General features: G+C 42.9%; 1 protein-coding gene across 1 annotated transcript in view; it reads right to left on the bottom strand.

Moving 5' to 3' along the window:
- Positions 1–15899, bottom strand: part of LOC115470915 (ubiquitin carboxyl-terminal hydrolase 10-like) — a 200593-nt gene extending 184694 nt beyond the window's left edge. The window contains 1 exon segment of the mRNA XM_030204534.1: positions 15799–15899. Within this exon segment, the coding sequence (XP_030060394.1) occupies positions 15799–15819 (21 nt within the window). The 5' untranslated portion in view covers positions 15820–15899.
- Between the last annotated feature and the right edge of the window lie 382 nt (positions 15900–16281).

Genomic DNA, 16281 nt, shown 5'->3' with positions numbered 1-16281 from the left:
TTTCCCACCTATTTGCAGGCTCAATGTGGCTTACAGAGTCCTGTTATGGCATCGTCATTCCAGGATATCAGATACAATTAGTGATGTACAAAGATTAAGTAAGGGAGAGAAAGAAGAAAACTGTGAGGCGGTTAGTATAGAAAGTAGACTTTCATAACTGGGTAGGTTGGCGGGGTAATTTAGTGAGGCTATGGGTTCTCTTTGTAGGCCTTGTTGAAGAGATATGTCTTCAGAGATTTGCGAAAGTTGGTTATTTCGTCAATAGTTTTCAAGGCAGTAGGTAGTGCATTCCACAACTGCGTGCTCATGTAGGGTCATCTTCAAGGAGCAGACATGTTCAGTTATGAGCAGTAGTCCGAGTTGTTCCATTTCTATCCAGTCACTACTAAGACTGGATAGAAATGGAACAACTCGGACTACTGCTCATAACTGAAACATGTCTGCTCCTTGAAGACGACCCTACACTACTAACTATGCCCACCAAGATACTAAACAATACATATTTACAGAACCAATGAAGGAGAGGAGGCATTGCAATATATAGCAAATCCTTCTTCACATCAGAACAATCCACTTCTACTATCACCAGCTAATCACTTCCTCTTTCTTCCCTACTTATCTCTACACACTACTAACTGTATCTGATATGTCTGTAATGACAATGTCATAACAAAACCATGTAAGCCACATTGAGCCTGCAAATAGGTGGGATAATGGGGATACAAATGCAATAAATAATAAAACACATACCCTCAACAATCGAAATCCTGGCAATGCAAAACCACCAACAAAACACTAACTGACCAACTATGAATCATATTATTCTACTGCCCTCCAGAAGATGGACAAATGCCAGAGATGATTTCACAGACTTTGTAGCAAGCTCTGCACCAATCATCCAACTGGTCCTACTAATAGGTGTCATAAACCTGCACCTAGAAAAGCAAAATGACGCCAAACACCAGAAACACTAATGAACTTCATAAACCAATAGAACTTCACGAGGAGTCTCATCACACACAAAAGGACACCAATTAGACATACAGCCCACAGATTATCAATAGTAACAACCACATATTCACAAACCACACACGGAAGAGGTACATGTCAGATAACAGCAAGTTCACTTTCACACTGCAATGGAAAGAAAACGACAAGAAAAGAGAGCCAAGAACCCAATAACATTCACAACTAGAGAAGTAACAACCATACATTCTGGATAACAACAATAAATTAACTACACAACATACCACCCAAGGATAAACCTTCACAAGAAATGGGACGAAACAAGTGAAAACACACTAAACAAAAACAGCACCACCCCAAAACAAAAATCACAAACCACCATGTCCCTAGTTTAAATGGCAAACTACTACACATGAAGAACTCTGTAGGAAACTCGAAAGAGCATTGAGCCAAAACAAAACAGATGCAAACAAAACCATATGGAGCAAAGCCATAACAACATACACAACAGAACTACAGTACATATACAAACCTCGACCAGACCAATACAAAAAAAAAAAAAAAATATTCAAACTCATGAACAAATACTGAAAACCCAGAACATATGGGCAACACCATCACCAACTGCAGATGAGCTTGCACAATACTTCAAAAACAAAGTAACAAAACACACAAATCAAACCTTGTAAAAGCACAAATAAACATCACAGACTACCTACAGGACTGCGAAACACGACAACCACACATAGAAGACAGAATATGGACCACATTCAAACCACCGCAACTAGACACAGTAAGCACTATTGACAAAACTACACACATGCATCTGCCTACTTCACTAAGGTCCCAACTACATGATGAAAAACCCACCAGACTGGTTCACCGAGTACCTCAACCAACACATCCACATACATGTTTGAAAACAGGTCATTCCAACAGACAACTTAGCGACATAGTACTCACGCCTATCCCCAAAAACACTACCAGCAAGATCAATGATATTACAAATTACAGACCAGTAGCCTCATACCACTACTGACTAAAACGATGGAAGGTCTAGTAACACAGCAACTAACGGAAATACTTGACAAAATTCTCAATTCTTCATAATTCCCAATCAGGTTTCAGACCACAACACAGCACTGAAACAGTCATAACCACCCTAACAAAATTCAGAAGCATAGTATGCCAAGGCCAAAACGTATTACTACTACAATTAGACAGTGTGGTCAACCTAGTAGACCGCACCACCACTACTTTGTTTTGTTACTTTGTTGCAATCACAGAGACATGGCTCAACAGTTTCCCACAAATGGGATGCAAGCATACCAGGCTATAATCTACTTAGGAAGGATAGAGAGGGTCGTAAAGGTGGAGGAGTAGCCTCTGTATGTGAGGAATGATAACATAGCGACTGAAAATGACAGGGACCTGGGGAAAAGAAGAAGCGATATGGATCACCTAAAAGAGAGGATAGAACCTCTGTCCACGTGGGTGTTGGTCTACAGACCCCCCACACAATTAGAGGAACTAATAAAGATCTGATTGCAGATATTCAAAAATTAGGAAAGAAAAACGAGGTTCTGTTGATGGGAGATTTCAATCTGCGGATGTAGATTGGAAGGTTCCGTCTGCCAAATCGGAAAGAAGTAGAGAGATCGTGGATGCTTTCCAAAGTGCTCTGCTCAGACAGATGGTGACGGAACCCACGAGGGAGGGAGCGATGCTGGATCTGGTGCTCACAAATGGGGATAGTGGTGTCAAATGTGCGAGTGTGTTCACACCTGGGAAGCAGTGACCATCAAATGGTTTGGTTGATATAACGGCTGAAGTGGAGGGCGGCCACTCTAAACTCAAAGTCCTGGATTTCAAGCGTGCGGACTTTAGTAAAATGGGGAATACCTGAGGAAGGAGATGATGGGCTGGGAGGACGAACATGAAGTGGAAGGGCAGTGGTCCAGGCTGAAAGAGTTATAAATAGGGCCACAGACCTTTATGTAAGGAGAGTAAATAAAAGCAAGAGGAAAAGGAAACCGATATGGTTCTCCAAGCAAGTAGCTGAGAAAATAAAGGCTAAAGAGTTGGCGTTCCCAGAAATATAGAAAATCTCAAGAAGAGGAACACGGGGAGGAATACCGGATGAAACTGAAAGAAGCCAAGAGAGTGGTACGACTGGCGAAGGCGCAAGCGGAAGAACAAATGCTAGAAATGTAAGGAGGAGCGACAAAAATTTCTTCAGGTATATTAGTGAAAGAAGAATGACTAAAAAGGGAATTGTGAGACTAAAAGATACAGCGAACCGCTATGTAGATATGATAGAGAAAAAGCCAATTTGCTAATAGATACTTTTGTTCGGTTTTCACTGAAGAAAATCCTGGAGAAGGGACCCGCAAGGGACTGGCAAAAGTACACCTGAGAATGGAATGGATATAGCACCGTTCACAGAAGAGAGTGTTGTATCAACAACTTGAAGCTAAAGGTGGACAAAGCCATGGGACCGGACAGGATCCACCCCAGGATATTGAGGGCTCAGAGAGGTCCTGTGGGGTCCTCTTAAAGATTTGTTAATAAATCCATTGGAGACGGGAGAGGTTCCGAGGGACTGGAGAACGGCGGAGGTGGTACCTCTTCACAAAAGTGTGATAGGGAAAAGCTGGAAAACTACAGGCCGGTAAGCCTCACTTCAGTTATTGGAAAGTAATGGAAGCCATGCTGAAGGAAAGATAGTGAATTTCCTAGAAGCCAACAAACTGCAAGATCCGAGACAACATGGTTTTACAGAGGGAAATCGTGCCAAACGAATCTCATTGTATTCTTTGATTGGGTAACTGGAGAATTGAATCATCGCGTGCTATAGACGTAATCTACTTAATTTTAGCAAAGCTTTGACACGGTTCCTCACAGGAGGCTCTTAAATAACTAGATGGGCTAAAGATAGGTCCCGAAGTGGTAAACTGGATTAGGAACTGGTTGACGGACCGACGACAGAGGGTGTGGTAAATGGAGTTTGCTCGGAGGAGGGAAAGGTGAGTAGGCGGAGTGGCCTCAGGGATCGGTGCTGGGGCCGATTCTGTTCAATATATTTGTGAGTGACATGCCGAAGGGTTAGAAGGTAAGTTTGCCTATTTGCAGATGATACTAAGATTTTGCAACACAGTGGACCAACCGGGAGGAGTGGAAAGCATGAAAAGGGATCTGAGGAAGCTAGAAGAATGGTCTAAGGTTTGGGCAATTAAATTCAATGCGAAGAAATGCAAAGTGATGCATTTAGGGAGTAGAAACCCACGAGAGACGTATGTGTTAGGCGGTGAGAGTCTGATAGGTACTGAGGGGAGAGGGATCTTGGGGTGATAGTATCCAGGATCTGAAGGCGACGAAACAGTGTGACAAGGCGGTGGCCGTAGCGAGAAGGTTGCTACGCTGTATAGAGAGGTGTGATCAGCAGAAGAAAGAAGTGTTGATGCCCCTGTACACGTCGTTGGTGAGGCCCACCTGGATATTGTGTTCGTTTTGGAGGGCGTACCTTGGCGAAGGATGTTTAAAAATGGAAGCGGTGCAAAGAAAAGCTACGAGGATGGTATGGGATTTGCGTTACACGACGTATGGGAGAGACTTGCGGACTGAAAATATATACCCTGGAGGAAAGGAGGAACAGGTGATATGATACAGACGTTCAAATATTGAAGGTATTAATCCCGCAAACGAACCTTTTCCGGAGATGGGAAGGCGGTAGAATAGAACCGAGAGGGCATGAAATGAGATTGAAGGGGGGCAGACTCAAGAAGAATGTCAGGAAGTATTTTTCACGGAGAGGGTGGTGATGCTTGGAATGCCCTCCCGCGGGAGGGTGGTGGAGATGAAAACGGTAACGGAATTCAAACATGCGTGGGATATGCATAAAGGAATCCTGTGCAGCAGGAATGGATCCTCAGAAGCTTAGCTGAAATGGGTGGCGGAGCAGGTGGGGGGAAGAGGGGTTGTGGGTGGGAGGCTAGGATAGAGGATGGCAGACTTATACGGTCTGTACCAGAGCCGGTGATGGAGGCGGGAACGGTGGTTGGGAGGCGGAAAATACTGCTGGCAGACTTAAACGGTCTGTGCCCTGAAAAAGACAGGTACAAATTCAAGGTAAGGTATACACATATGGAGTTATCTTGGGCAGACTAGATGGACCATGCAGGTCTTTTTCTGCCGTCATCTACTATGTTACTATGTATGTTAATGACATTGCTCGCAACATAGTAATCAGCGGTGGCAGTAGCAACATGGTTCAATGGCTTCCTAAAGATCAGATCCTACAATTGTAAAGATGTCCAGCCAAACATCAGCCTCATGGATCTCTGAGTGCAGTGTACACAGGGATTGCCAATATCACCAATACTGTTCAAGTAATCATGGCACCACTTGGAAAAAAACTGACTTAATAGGTTTTCCACCCCATTTATATATGTAGACAGCATCACCATCTTCGTAACCTTTCCAAAACAATATTACAAACATACAGGACAAAATAAAAAAATAATTGGGACCTCATGGAAAATTGGGCAACAACTTTCAAACTCAAACTGAACAGAGACAAACCAGATGCCTAGTACTATCCAGCCCACACAACCCACACTCCTACCAAAAATTCACAATTAACCAACAAACATACCACATCGAAACACAACTTAAAATACTAAGACTCATTCTTGATAAACAACTAATATCAAACAATCAAATATCAGCAGTAACATCAAATACTTCAGAACACTATGGAAACTGAGTAAGAGACTACTTCCTAGACAATCTTTCCGAATACTGGCCCAATCAACGATACTATTACAACTAGACTACTGCAATGCAGCATACATAGGGTACAAGGAAAACACACTAAAATCGATGCAAACAGTCCAAAACACCAAAGCAAGATTGATTTGCAAGAAATCAAAATATGAAAGAGCAACCCCAATGCTTGAAACACTACATTGGCTACCAGTGAAGGCAAGAATCAGTCTCCACCTGCTGGAAGAAGTACACAACCCATCAGTCCAATCCTGGGCCAGTGCGGAGGGACGCTAAGGAAGAATATTTTTCAACGCAAGCACCCTAATTTTCAAGATACTAGTCGGAATGGCACCCAAATATACACTTAACATAATTGAACTATCCCCAAGAAATGACAGCCCAAAAAAAACAGAAACTACTTACTCCTGCTACATCTACCCAACTGCAAAACACCATCTACAAAATTATCAATACAGCAGGATTTAGCTACCTGGGTTTCCAAATGGTGGAACTCGATACCAAAACCCTAAGAAGCATCACAAATCTCCTCCAATTCAGAAAGAATTAAAACTTACCTCTTCAAAAAACTTCTACAGCTAATCACAAAGATATTGTCGCCTTCCTTTCAAATCTACCTCTTCAAAAACTATATATCACCAAAACTCTACAATTGAACACAAAAGATGCCACTACCTTTTCCACTTCAAATCTATCTCTTCAAAAACTCTATAACCACACAAACTATAGATGCCCTCTCAACAATGAACAACACTATAGTAACTGCACCAAAAAAGTAAATTGTAAGCCACTTTGAACCAAAACTTGTTTTTGGATAATAGTGGGATACAAGAATGCATAAATAAAATAAAATAAGCTAGAAGTACCTACTGTCTTTCTAATAAAAAAAAAAAAAACAATAAGTAAAACCCTGTCTCCCTATGTGGTACATCAAGAGTGATTTGTCTTCTTAGCAGGAACCTACCTGTAGCTAGCTACCCAGAAGAATAAAGGATAAACATATGTTCCTAATTCTTCCACCCATTTGAGCAGTGACTACTACTACTACTATTTAGCATTTCTATAGTGCTACAAAGCATACGCAGCGCTGCACAAACATAGAAGAAAGACATTCCCTGCTCAAAGAGCTTACAATCTAATAGACAAAAAATAAATAAAGTAAGCAAATCAAATCAATTAATGTGAACGGGAAGGAAGAGAGGAGGGTAGGTGGAGGCCAGTGGTTACAAGTGGTTACGAGTCAAAAGCAATGTTAAGAGGTGGGCTTTCAGTCTAGATTAAAGGTGGCCAAGGATGGGGCAAGACGTAGGGGCTCAGGAAGTTTATTCCAGGCGTAGGGTGCAGCGAGACAAAAGGCGCGAAGGTCCCTACAACTTAAACTTACAGATATTATTATTATTATTAACATTTGTATAGCGCTACCAGACGCACGCAGCACTGAACACCTGACACAGAGAGCCAGTCCCTCCTCTATAGAGCTTACTATCTAAAAATATAATACAGACAGACAAGACAAATTAAGGGCGAGGGAAGCACTGGGTGAGAAGGAACAAGGGGAGGCAATTGAGTAGTGGCTAGGAGCCAAAGGCAGTGGTGAAAAGGTGGGTTTTCAGCATAGATTTGAAAACAGTTAGCGATGGAGCTAGACGTACATGCTCAGAAGTCTATTCCAGGCATAAGGTGTCGCGAGGGAAAAGGAACAAAGTCTGGAGTTAGCAGTGGAGGAGAACGGCGGAGGTGGTCCCTCTTCACAAAAGTGGGGATAGGGAAGAAGCTGGAAACTACAGGCCGGTAAGCTGATTGGATCCAACTTCCTCGTGTCCCCCTCCAGTAGTGAGTGGGCGGGACATCCCAGACTGACACGTCAAATTGGTTTAGCCCCCTCTGTTGTGTTCCTAGCACAAGGGATGCTGTTTCCCAGCAGAGGTTGTCGACCCTTGTCTTCCTTGCATTTTTGGTAAGTCACCATTACTTTTATGCTGCCCCCCCCCCCCCACCCCATTTCTTGCCAGTAAATGTCATTTGAGAAAAGAATCATGGCACGACTTTCATACACACAAGGAAGCTGCGTGTAAGCCGGTGGACTTTTTTTTTGTGCTCCATCTTCCCTGCTTTGTTTCTCCCCTTCTCCTACTTGCACTAATGAAGACACTCAGGTCCGACCTCCCATTAAAATTTTCAAGGTAAAGGTATGGCCTACTTTTCTGCATGGGGTCGGAAACTGTAGTGCATTGAATGGCATACACATTATAATAGTAATTATAATAGTAATTAGCTCATTATAATAGCTTTGCATTCCGTTTTCATTAGCTGCTACCATGACCGGAAAATGGCTCTGAGAACCCTTTTGTGCATGTCCCGGTTTACTACTTGCGCGCTAAACTGGCTAGAACTAGTTTAAAAACCATGTTGCTGGCTCGTTAAGTTTAGTGCATCTGGCCCTCACAGTTTACAGTCTGCAGCCCCTCATTACCTCTCTACCCTCATTTCCCCTTACGTTCCCGCCCGTAACCTCCGCTCACAGGACAAATCCCTCCTCTCAGTACCCTTCTCCACCACCGCCAACTCCAGGCTCCGCTCATTCTGCCTCGCCTCACCCTATGCTTGGAATCAACTTCCTGAGCCCTTACGCCAAGCCCCCTCCCTACCCATCTTCAAATCCTTGCTCAAGCCCACCTCTTCAATGTTGCTTTCAGCACCTAACCTTTATACCTTTCAGGAAATCTAGACTGCCCCTATTTGACTGACTGTACATTCGTCCTTTAGATTGTAAGCTCCTTTGAGCAGGGACTGTCCTTCTATGTTAAATTGTACAGCGCTGCGTAACCCTAGTAGCGCTTTAGAAATGTCAAGTAGTAGTAGTTGTAGTTTACAGTTCTCAGCTCCATTTAAAACCATGAGTCCACATTGACTATAATCGGGAAAAAATGTAATTCTCATAGTCTTAATGTAAAATTAATGAACATTCCACCAAATCCACTACACTATCATGTCACCCTTCTATCAAAACCTCTATGGTTTTAAGTGTTCAAAATAAACAGTTTCCTGGACGTCACACAAAAAAATGCCTGATGGCCGCACAAAATATTAAGAAAAATTCCTCACCAAATTCTAAAACTGATGAAACCCCCAACATGTGTTGTAAAGTCTGAAAGCCTTCCGTACCTAAAGTCCCACTTTCTGGGCAAAAATAAAATCCTCCAAGGTCCAGACTCTCATGGCCCACCTAAAGGGAATCCCTAGAGACCCCCAGACACTAAAATTAAATTCTAACAATTTTCCCTGGAGCCCCAACCAACGTGGCCAAAAACCTAAATTTTAAAATGTAAATAACCTCTTACTGGCTTCCAAAGGGCCGGAAAGATCTTCCCCAACCTTCAATTCAGTCCAGATGATCTCTCCCAGAATCGGGAGCAAGCAACAATTAACCGAGGTAGCTCCATGGGCCTCAAAAATAATCAAGGACTCTGCTTCATTTTGGGCCTACTGGAGCTCTAGGCACCTACCATGCATACACGAAAAGTCGCACATGTGTCGGAGCTTCAGTGGCCTTCCAGGCTCCCTCTACCCATGGCAGCCTGTGCCCCCCAAGACTAGCAGCTCCCTGCACCCGAACCGGGTGCAAACAAGATACCATCGGCCCGGACCACCTCAAAGCCCAGTGCAGTGGGCTTTGATCCTGGCAACCTGGGTTCAATTCCCACTGCAGCTCCTTGTGACCTTGGGCAAGTCACTTAACTCTCCATTGCCCCGGATACAAAAGTTTAGACTGTGAGCCCTCTAGGGACAAAGTACCTGCATATAACGTATACAGTGCTCCGTACGTCTAGTAGCGCTACGGAAATGATTATTATTATTAGTAAAGCTGGAAACACTCTCCCAGGCAGGTAAAAACATTTTTACTCTATTTACGTTTTGTTTTTTTATTTTGGCAGTTCTGAATTTACTTTGAACTTCTGGAGGCAGCTACTTCAGGAACTGTAAAAAGTAACCTCACACTTGCTGGATCTTATTAACCAACAGTATTATGTCATCACACAATCACATGCTGCATTAAACTTACTACATGAGCCAATTAGATCTGATTCCATATAAGGTAAACTGTGACCACTCCAAACAGAGATGATCCCAGAGGTTCTGGGGAAGTTTAATACAATGGCTCAGTAAAATCTCTAAACAGCACAAGAGTAAGCGTTACTGTCTTGAATACTTTGACAATAATGCACAATACACACACTTTTTTATTAAACAAACGAACAGCTGACAGGGTGGTTTAAGGGCAGTGATGCACGCTGCCATGTGGAAGACAAATTTGATTTCCAATTCAGGCCTCCCACTTAGAAATCTGCAATCACTTAGAGTGACAGCTACTGGTCGGACTTGGATACAAGGTCTGTTATCCTGAACAAATACAGTCACTACAATGGTCAGGTACATGATATAAATGGGGGGGGGGGGGGGGGTAAATGAAAGCCCCAGGTGCCACAGACCTGTAGGAGTCCGTTTTCATTGAGTCGGAAGCACAAAGCTAAAGAAGAAAACTGCCAGGCTATCTATATATATATATATATATATATACATATACATACACACACACATATTTATATCTATATACAGTGCAATCCGCTTAAATGCAAGGGTCTGGGACCAAAGAAATGCATGCAGTTAACCGGAGCATGCACTTAACCGTTGTGACCCAAAGAAGCTTCACATCTGATAAACATATGTACAGTACTGTTTATTATACATACAGTATACAGTCTCCGTTAACTGACGTTAGGCTTACTTGAAGTAATCAGTCATAGTCCTCTGTGCACTGTTGTGTCTGTGAGTTCCATAGACTAGGTCTGCCAGACGGTAAAAACTGTCATAGCACTGACATCCAGTGGCCTCCAGATAGGCCCGCACGGTGTTGAGATTCTCCAGCGCTCTTGCAAAAGTGATAGGTGGAGGTTGTTGAATTTCGTCAGCATGTGCCTCGCTACTCATTTCATCATCTGTTTCATCATCAGCCGCTGCCTGCGTGTAGGCGCATATCTCGACATCAGTGCTGTCGTCAGCTGTTTGTAGATCGTAATCAACAGCTACGGAGTGATAAAACTCCTCTTCAGTAACACTGGCTAGGATGTCAATAGCCTGCTCATCTGACACGTTTGCAACAGCTGCATCTGTTTCGTCCCTCTCCACATCCTTAACAAAGCTTGCCCGCTTGTAGCAGTTCACAATGGTTGCCTGTGTAACATGATTCCAGGCTTCTTTCTGCACATGTAGGGAACCCAACAGTGACAGATTACGAGCCAGTTCAACAGCACGTTTATCCTTGCCAGTCTGGTCATCCATAACACTCATCAGATGACGTAGCACAAGAGCCCGATAATGTTGTTTGAAATTGGCTATTATGCACTGATCCGTAGGTTGGATCAGAGAGGTAGTATTTGGTGGCAGGAAGAACACCTTGACCTTAGACAGCCTGACATCATCACTGTGTGCAGCACAATTATCACAAAGCAACAAAATCTGATGCTTTTGTGCCCGCATTCTATAACTTCTTTAGCCACTGCTTCCAAATTTCCCCTGTCATCCATGAATTTGCATTAGCCTTGTATGACACAGGAAATCGCTTAACATTCTTGAAACAACGGGGCTGTTTGCTCTTTCCAATGACGAGTGGTTTCAACTTCTCACTCCCATCCATATTGCAGCAAAGGAGGATCATCAGTCGGTCCTTCGACGTTTTACTTCCTGTAGTTTCGGCTTGTTTTAATGCAAGTGTTCCATCAGGAATCGCTCGCCAGTAGAGACCGTTTTCGTCAGCATTAAAAATGTCACGAGGTGCAAACTCGTTCAAGATGGTAGGAAGAACTGAAACAACCCAATATTCAGCACCAAAGTCATCAGCGTCTTGTTTTTCACCATGCTGTTTCTTGAATTTTATGTTGTTCCTCTCCTTCCATCTTTCCAACCATCCAACAGTGGCTTTGAATTCAGTTAGTCCAAGACTTTCAGCTAGCTGATTAGCTTTCTCCATAAGCAGTGGACCACTGACAGGAAACTGTCTGCTCCTGACTTGAGAAAACCATCGAAGAAGAGCATCTTCTACATCCTCAACTTTTCCCGCCTGTTTATGTTTCCTGTGTGGATTTGTATTGTTTTGCCAGTCTTCCAGAAGCTGATCTTTCTGCTTCAAGATACATGAAATTTGACTGGGATTGACACCATTTTCTTTAGCAATAGATGCTTGACTGTTTTGTTTTCTAATTTTTTTCTATTTGTTTAGCCAGTGTTAAAGTCTTACAGTTGCGCGATAACGACGACTCCAGTGTACACTCTAACAACTTTCTTTCGCTTATTCTGCCTGTGGCAGTTAACCAACGAGATTTCAAATTTATCGCCGCTTTGTCACATGCCAATCGGCTTCCATATTCTGTGCATGCGCTTATGCGGAGTTCCTGCAGAGGAGCGGTCTTAAACCATGCATATAAGCGAATCTTGCACTTATCAGTGGTGCGCTAAACCGAAGTTTGTCCCCATAGAAATTGATGGCGTCAAAAACGGAACTGAAGTACGGCATGCAGTTAAACAGAGCATGTGCTTATCCGACGTGCACTTAAATGGAGTGCACTATATATCTATATAAACATAATATATACACATATCTATATACACACACATATATTATATATATACATATATATATATATATATACACACACACACAACAAAAACTAGATAAGCCTATATATATAGATATGCTAGATAAATAGATATGATAGGCAAATGGAACTACATCACCAGTCCTAGGAAATACAAATTCCAAACCTCTATAGTAGGTCCTTGCAGTATGCTTAAACGCCTCTTTAAACAATCATTTTTCTATAACATACAGTTCATACAATTGTACAGAAAGCACTACACTAAAGTCAGGAGGTTCTATAGCACTCCTCAGAAGACTAGAAGGGTTTTTGATTGCCAAATTCAATTCGTTTTGAAAATGCACAGATAACATAAGGATTTCAGGAACTATAAGAGAATTTCTGTCCTCGAGTATTTTACACAGTCATTTTTTTGTTTGTACTTCAGTATAAGCATGTAAGCCTTCACAGGATTCTACTTCAACTCCGGTTAATAGTTACCACAAGCTACTGTATTCAAGGATCTTACTTCAATACTTCTCAATTCCCTTTAAACATGTCATTTTAAGAAGACTGTTATGAACCACCTCTCCCTATAATATTATCATCCTACTTATAACTACACAGCTTTCACTGCTGATTCTGACAATCTCACAACATAGCATTGTCTGAAATTTTGGTAATGAATGTTTCTCACTCAAAGATTTAAATTTTCACAACTAAAAATGTGCCTTTGCACAGTATGCAATTTGCTGAGTCATGATTATACAGTCAGTTGATCTATCCCTGACCATACCCTGGGGAGTTATAGTACACTGATTAAAGCAGGTCACATATTATGTACACTCCTGAGAGTGATGTATTTGATTCCTGCTGTCTTGCATTGTGCAACTTTAGGCAAGCCATCATCTCCCTACAACCCAGTTTATTCAACTGTAATAAACAGTATACAGTATTGTTCCCACCATCTTTTAAAGCTTTCATGCAGTCTAAGGACCAGCTAATTATCACCTATTCATGCTCCTATACTTCAGAGCTGCAACTTCACCAATATTCTGCCTTAGAGAAACCATCTCCCCCCCCCCCCCCCCCAGTTTAATAAGCTGCACTGCAATGCCGACACAGCCCATTCAAAGTGAATGGGCTGTGTCGGCACTAGCACAGCTTAGTAAATGTGGGGTGGGGGGGTATATAAACACATTTATTATTCCATTTGAAAAGAAAATCTGGTGAACCAGTATTTCATTATTATTTATCTGGTTTATCTGCATGACTCCATCTTAATAAAATGTTAGTAAACCAAAATCAGTTTACAATTATACCACATTAATACACAAGTATTTCTAGAACAATATATTTCTGATACTGTATTATTTCATTGCTACTATTAGGACTTAATTTGCCTATTTCCAAGTTACCTCACTGATTGTATTTTATGTTATTTTACTATTGTTACACATAACATAATGTAAGTTGCTTATGTCAAGCTATACCTGCTGTCCACTACCTCTTTATAAAGATGGTTAATACATTTAAAAATAAATAGCATACAAAACATACACAATACGTAAAACCACACAAACAGAAAGGTAGGTGAACCTGCACAATCTTCTTTATAGCTTATTTTCAAAGAGATTTTGTAACTAAGGGGTCCATTTACTAAGCGGTGATAAGTGCTAGCTCATGCTTTCTGCGGGACCCACTCAGGGATCCTGAAGTTTTATTTTTGTTGTTACATTTGTACCCCGCGCTTTCCCACTCATGGCAGGCTCAATGCGGCTTACATATTGTATACAGGTACTTATTTGTACCTGGGGCAATGGAGGGTTAAGTGACTTGCCCAGAGTCACAAGGAGCTGCCTGTGCCTGAAGTGGGAATTGAACCCAGTTCCTCAGGACCAAAGTCCACCACCCTAACCACTAGGCCACTCCTCCACTTCCTAATCTGCACACACTACCCATTCGCTAAAGAATATTTTTTATTTTTGCGTTGGGAGGTGGGCATCTTGGGGTAGAGACCGGGTGTTTCTGCACTAATCAGAGCAGCTACATTACTATATGTTGATCAACAGAGGCTTACCTACAAAATAGATGTCAGTAATTATTTTTAATGTTTTATTTTTGTTTTAATTGACATTGTGGATGTTTGATATGTAAGTCACCTTAAACTTTTTGCAACAGCATGGCGTAAAAATGTTTAAATAATGGTGGTGCACCATTAATGCAAAAAAAAAAAAAAAGGAAAAAAAAATCACCATTTTACTGCTGCAGTAAAAATGGGTTTTCCCACGTTAAGGCCACCGCAGCTCAGTAAAACGGCCCCAAAGTCTTCTTGAACAGTGATAATTAAATGTTTCCTGGCCTTCAGTTCGTTAAATTTCCTGCCCAAAATAAATACAAATAGCCTACTAAACCATGAGTCAACACTAGCGAAATTTCAGCACTGAATAAAAACTTTTGGAAAACTGATGAAACTCTACATTGCTTGTAGTTTTCAATCATCTGTAACTTCATTACAAATTTTCCATTCAAATTACGAATGGCATCCCATCACAATTTTAACCATCCGTTGCAGCTGTTTTATTCAACATCAGGGCACCTTTTTGTGTATTAGTAACTGCACTTGTACATCAACACTCCCTCTTACTTTGATCGTTTTCTTTCCATAACTAATTGAACAGATTGACTGTTATTACCGATACCTTTATATCTCCAAATGTATCTCTGTACTCTGTAATGGTGATGCCATGACAGGTTTTTTTTTGTAAGCCACATTGAGCCTGCAAAGAGGTGGTAAAATGTGGGACACAAGAGCAATAATAAATAACAAGTGTATCAATACTGCCCAAGTTGAACAAAAAGTAGCACTACCAAACCTTCAACAGTAAAGCAAACAAGCGAGTTGAAAGAATCCTGCTTGACAGGTGACAACCGATGCCCCTTGTTCTGAAAGATTTTTTTTTACAGTTTTGTTGGAATCAACTCAACTCCGACATTTCTGCGAGCCCTAGTTTCAAATTCTTTAAAAGGAGTTTCTCTAGAGCGTGATGAACAGGCGCCAGGCTACTTTCAATCCTCCCACACCCACTCGTGATCCCGGGCACAAGGCATGGAGAGCACAGCCCAGCCCATCTGACCAGCAGGGCCCGACCCATTTAATTCAAAACTGGGACCGGGCTTTTGGGTGGTGGTGGTGACTGGGGGGTGGGGGGGGGTTGTAGAGAAGAGCGGTCCATGAGGCTGCAGAAATCCGCCCGGGCCTACACAGAGAGGGGGGAGGGGGGGCAGCAGGTTTTCCCCTCCCTTCACCCCGCTCACCCGGCCGGCGCACGCTCCTTTCTCCTCCTCCTCCTCCCTCACCCGCCCAGCGGCACTGCCACCCCTCCCCTAGGCCCGCAGTGCGGGAAGCCGTTACCTGAGCGCCGTTCAGGGCCATGGCGTTCAGTTTCAATGGGATCCTCTCACGGGCTCCTCACGCTGCTTCCACCGCCATCGCCGCCGCCATCTTCTTCCAGTCACACACACACACTCTCTCACACACACGCCCCAGACGCAGGCGCACAGCGAGGGGGTAAAGGCGCAGTCGCACAGCGAGGGGGGGGGGGGGTTCCGGGGGAGCGCATGCGCGCAGCGAAGTGGGGAAGCGCATGCGCGCGCGCGCGGCAAGGAACGGAGGGAGGAGCGGCGCCGGCGGATTCAGTGCCGGAAGTGGCGCGCGCGAGGCAGGCGCGAGGCCGCCCCTCAGACGATAGTGAAAGGTAAACGGTCGTCCGTTTTCTCACTAAGATTTAATTTCAAGAGCCGTGAAAAGCAAAACAAAAGACGTTAAGCGTTTCTTGGTTGTATGAAGGGATTTGCAGGGTTCAGTACGCCTGGAATAAGCTTCCTGAGCCCCTAC

This window comes from Microcaecilia unicolor, chromosome 5 (genome assembly GCF_901765095.1).
Source record: "Microcaecilia unicolor chromosome 5, aMicUni1.1, whole genome shotgun sequence".
Lineage (NCBI taxonomy): Eukaryota > Metazoa > Chordata > Amphibia > Gymnophiona > Siphonopidae > Microcaecilia > Microcaecilia unicolor.
This window is presented reverse-complemented; position numbering and strand designations above follow the sequence as displayed.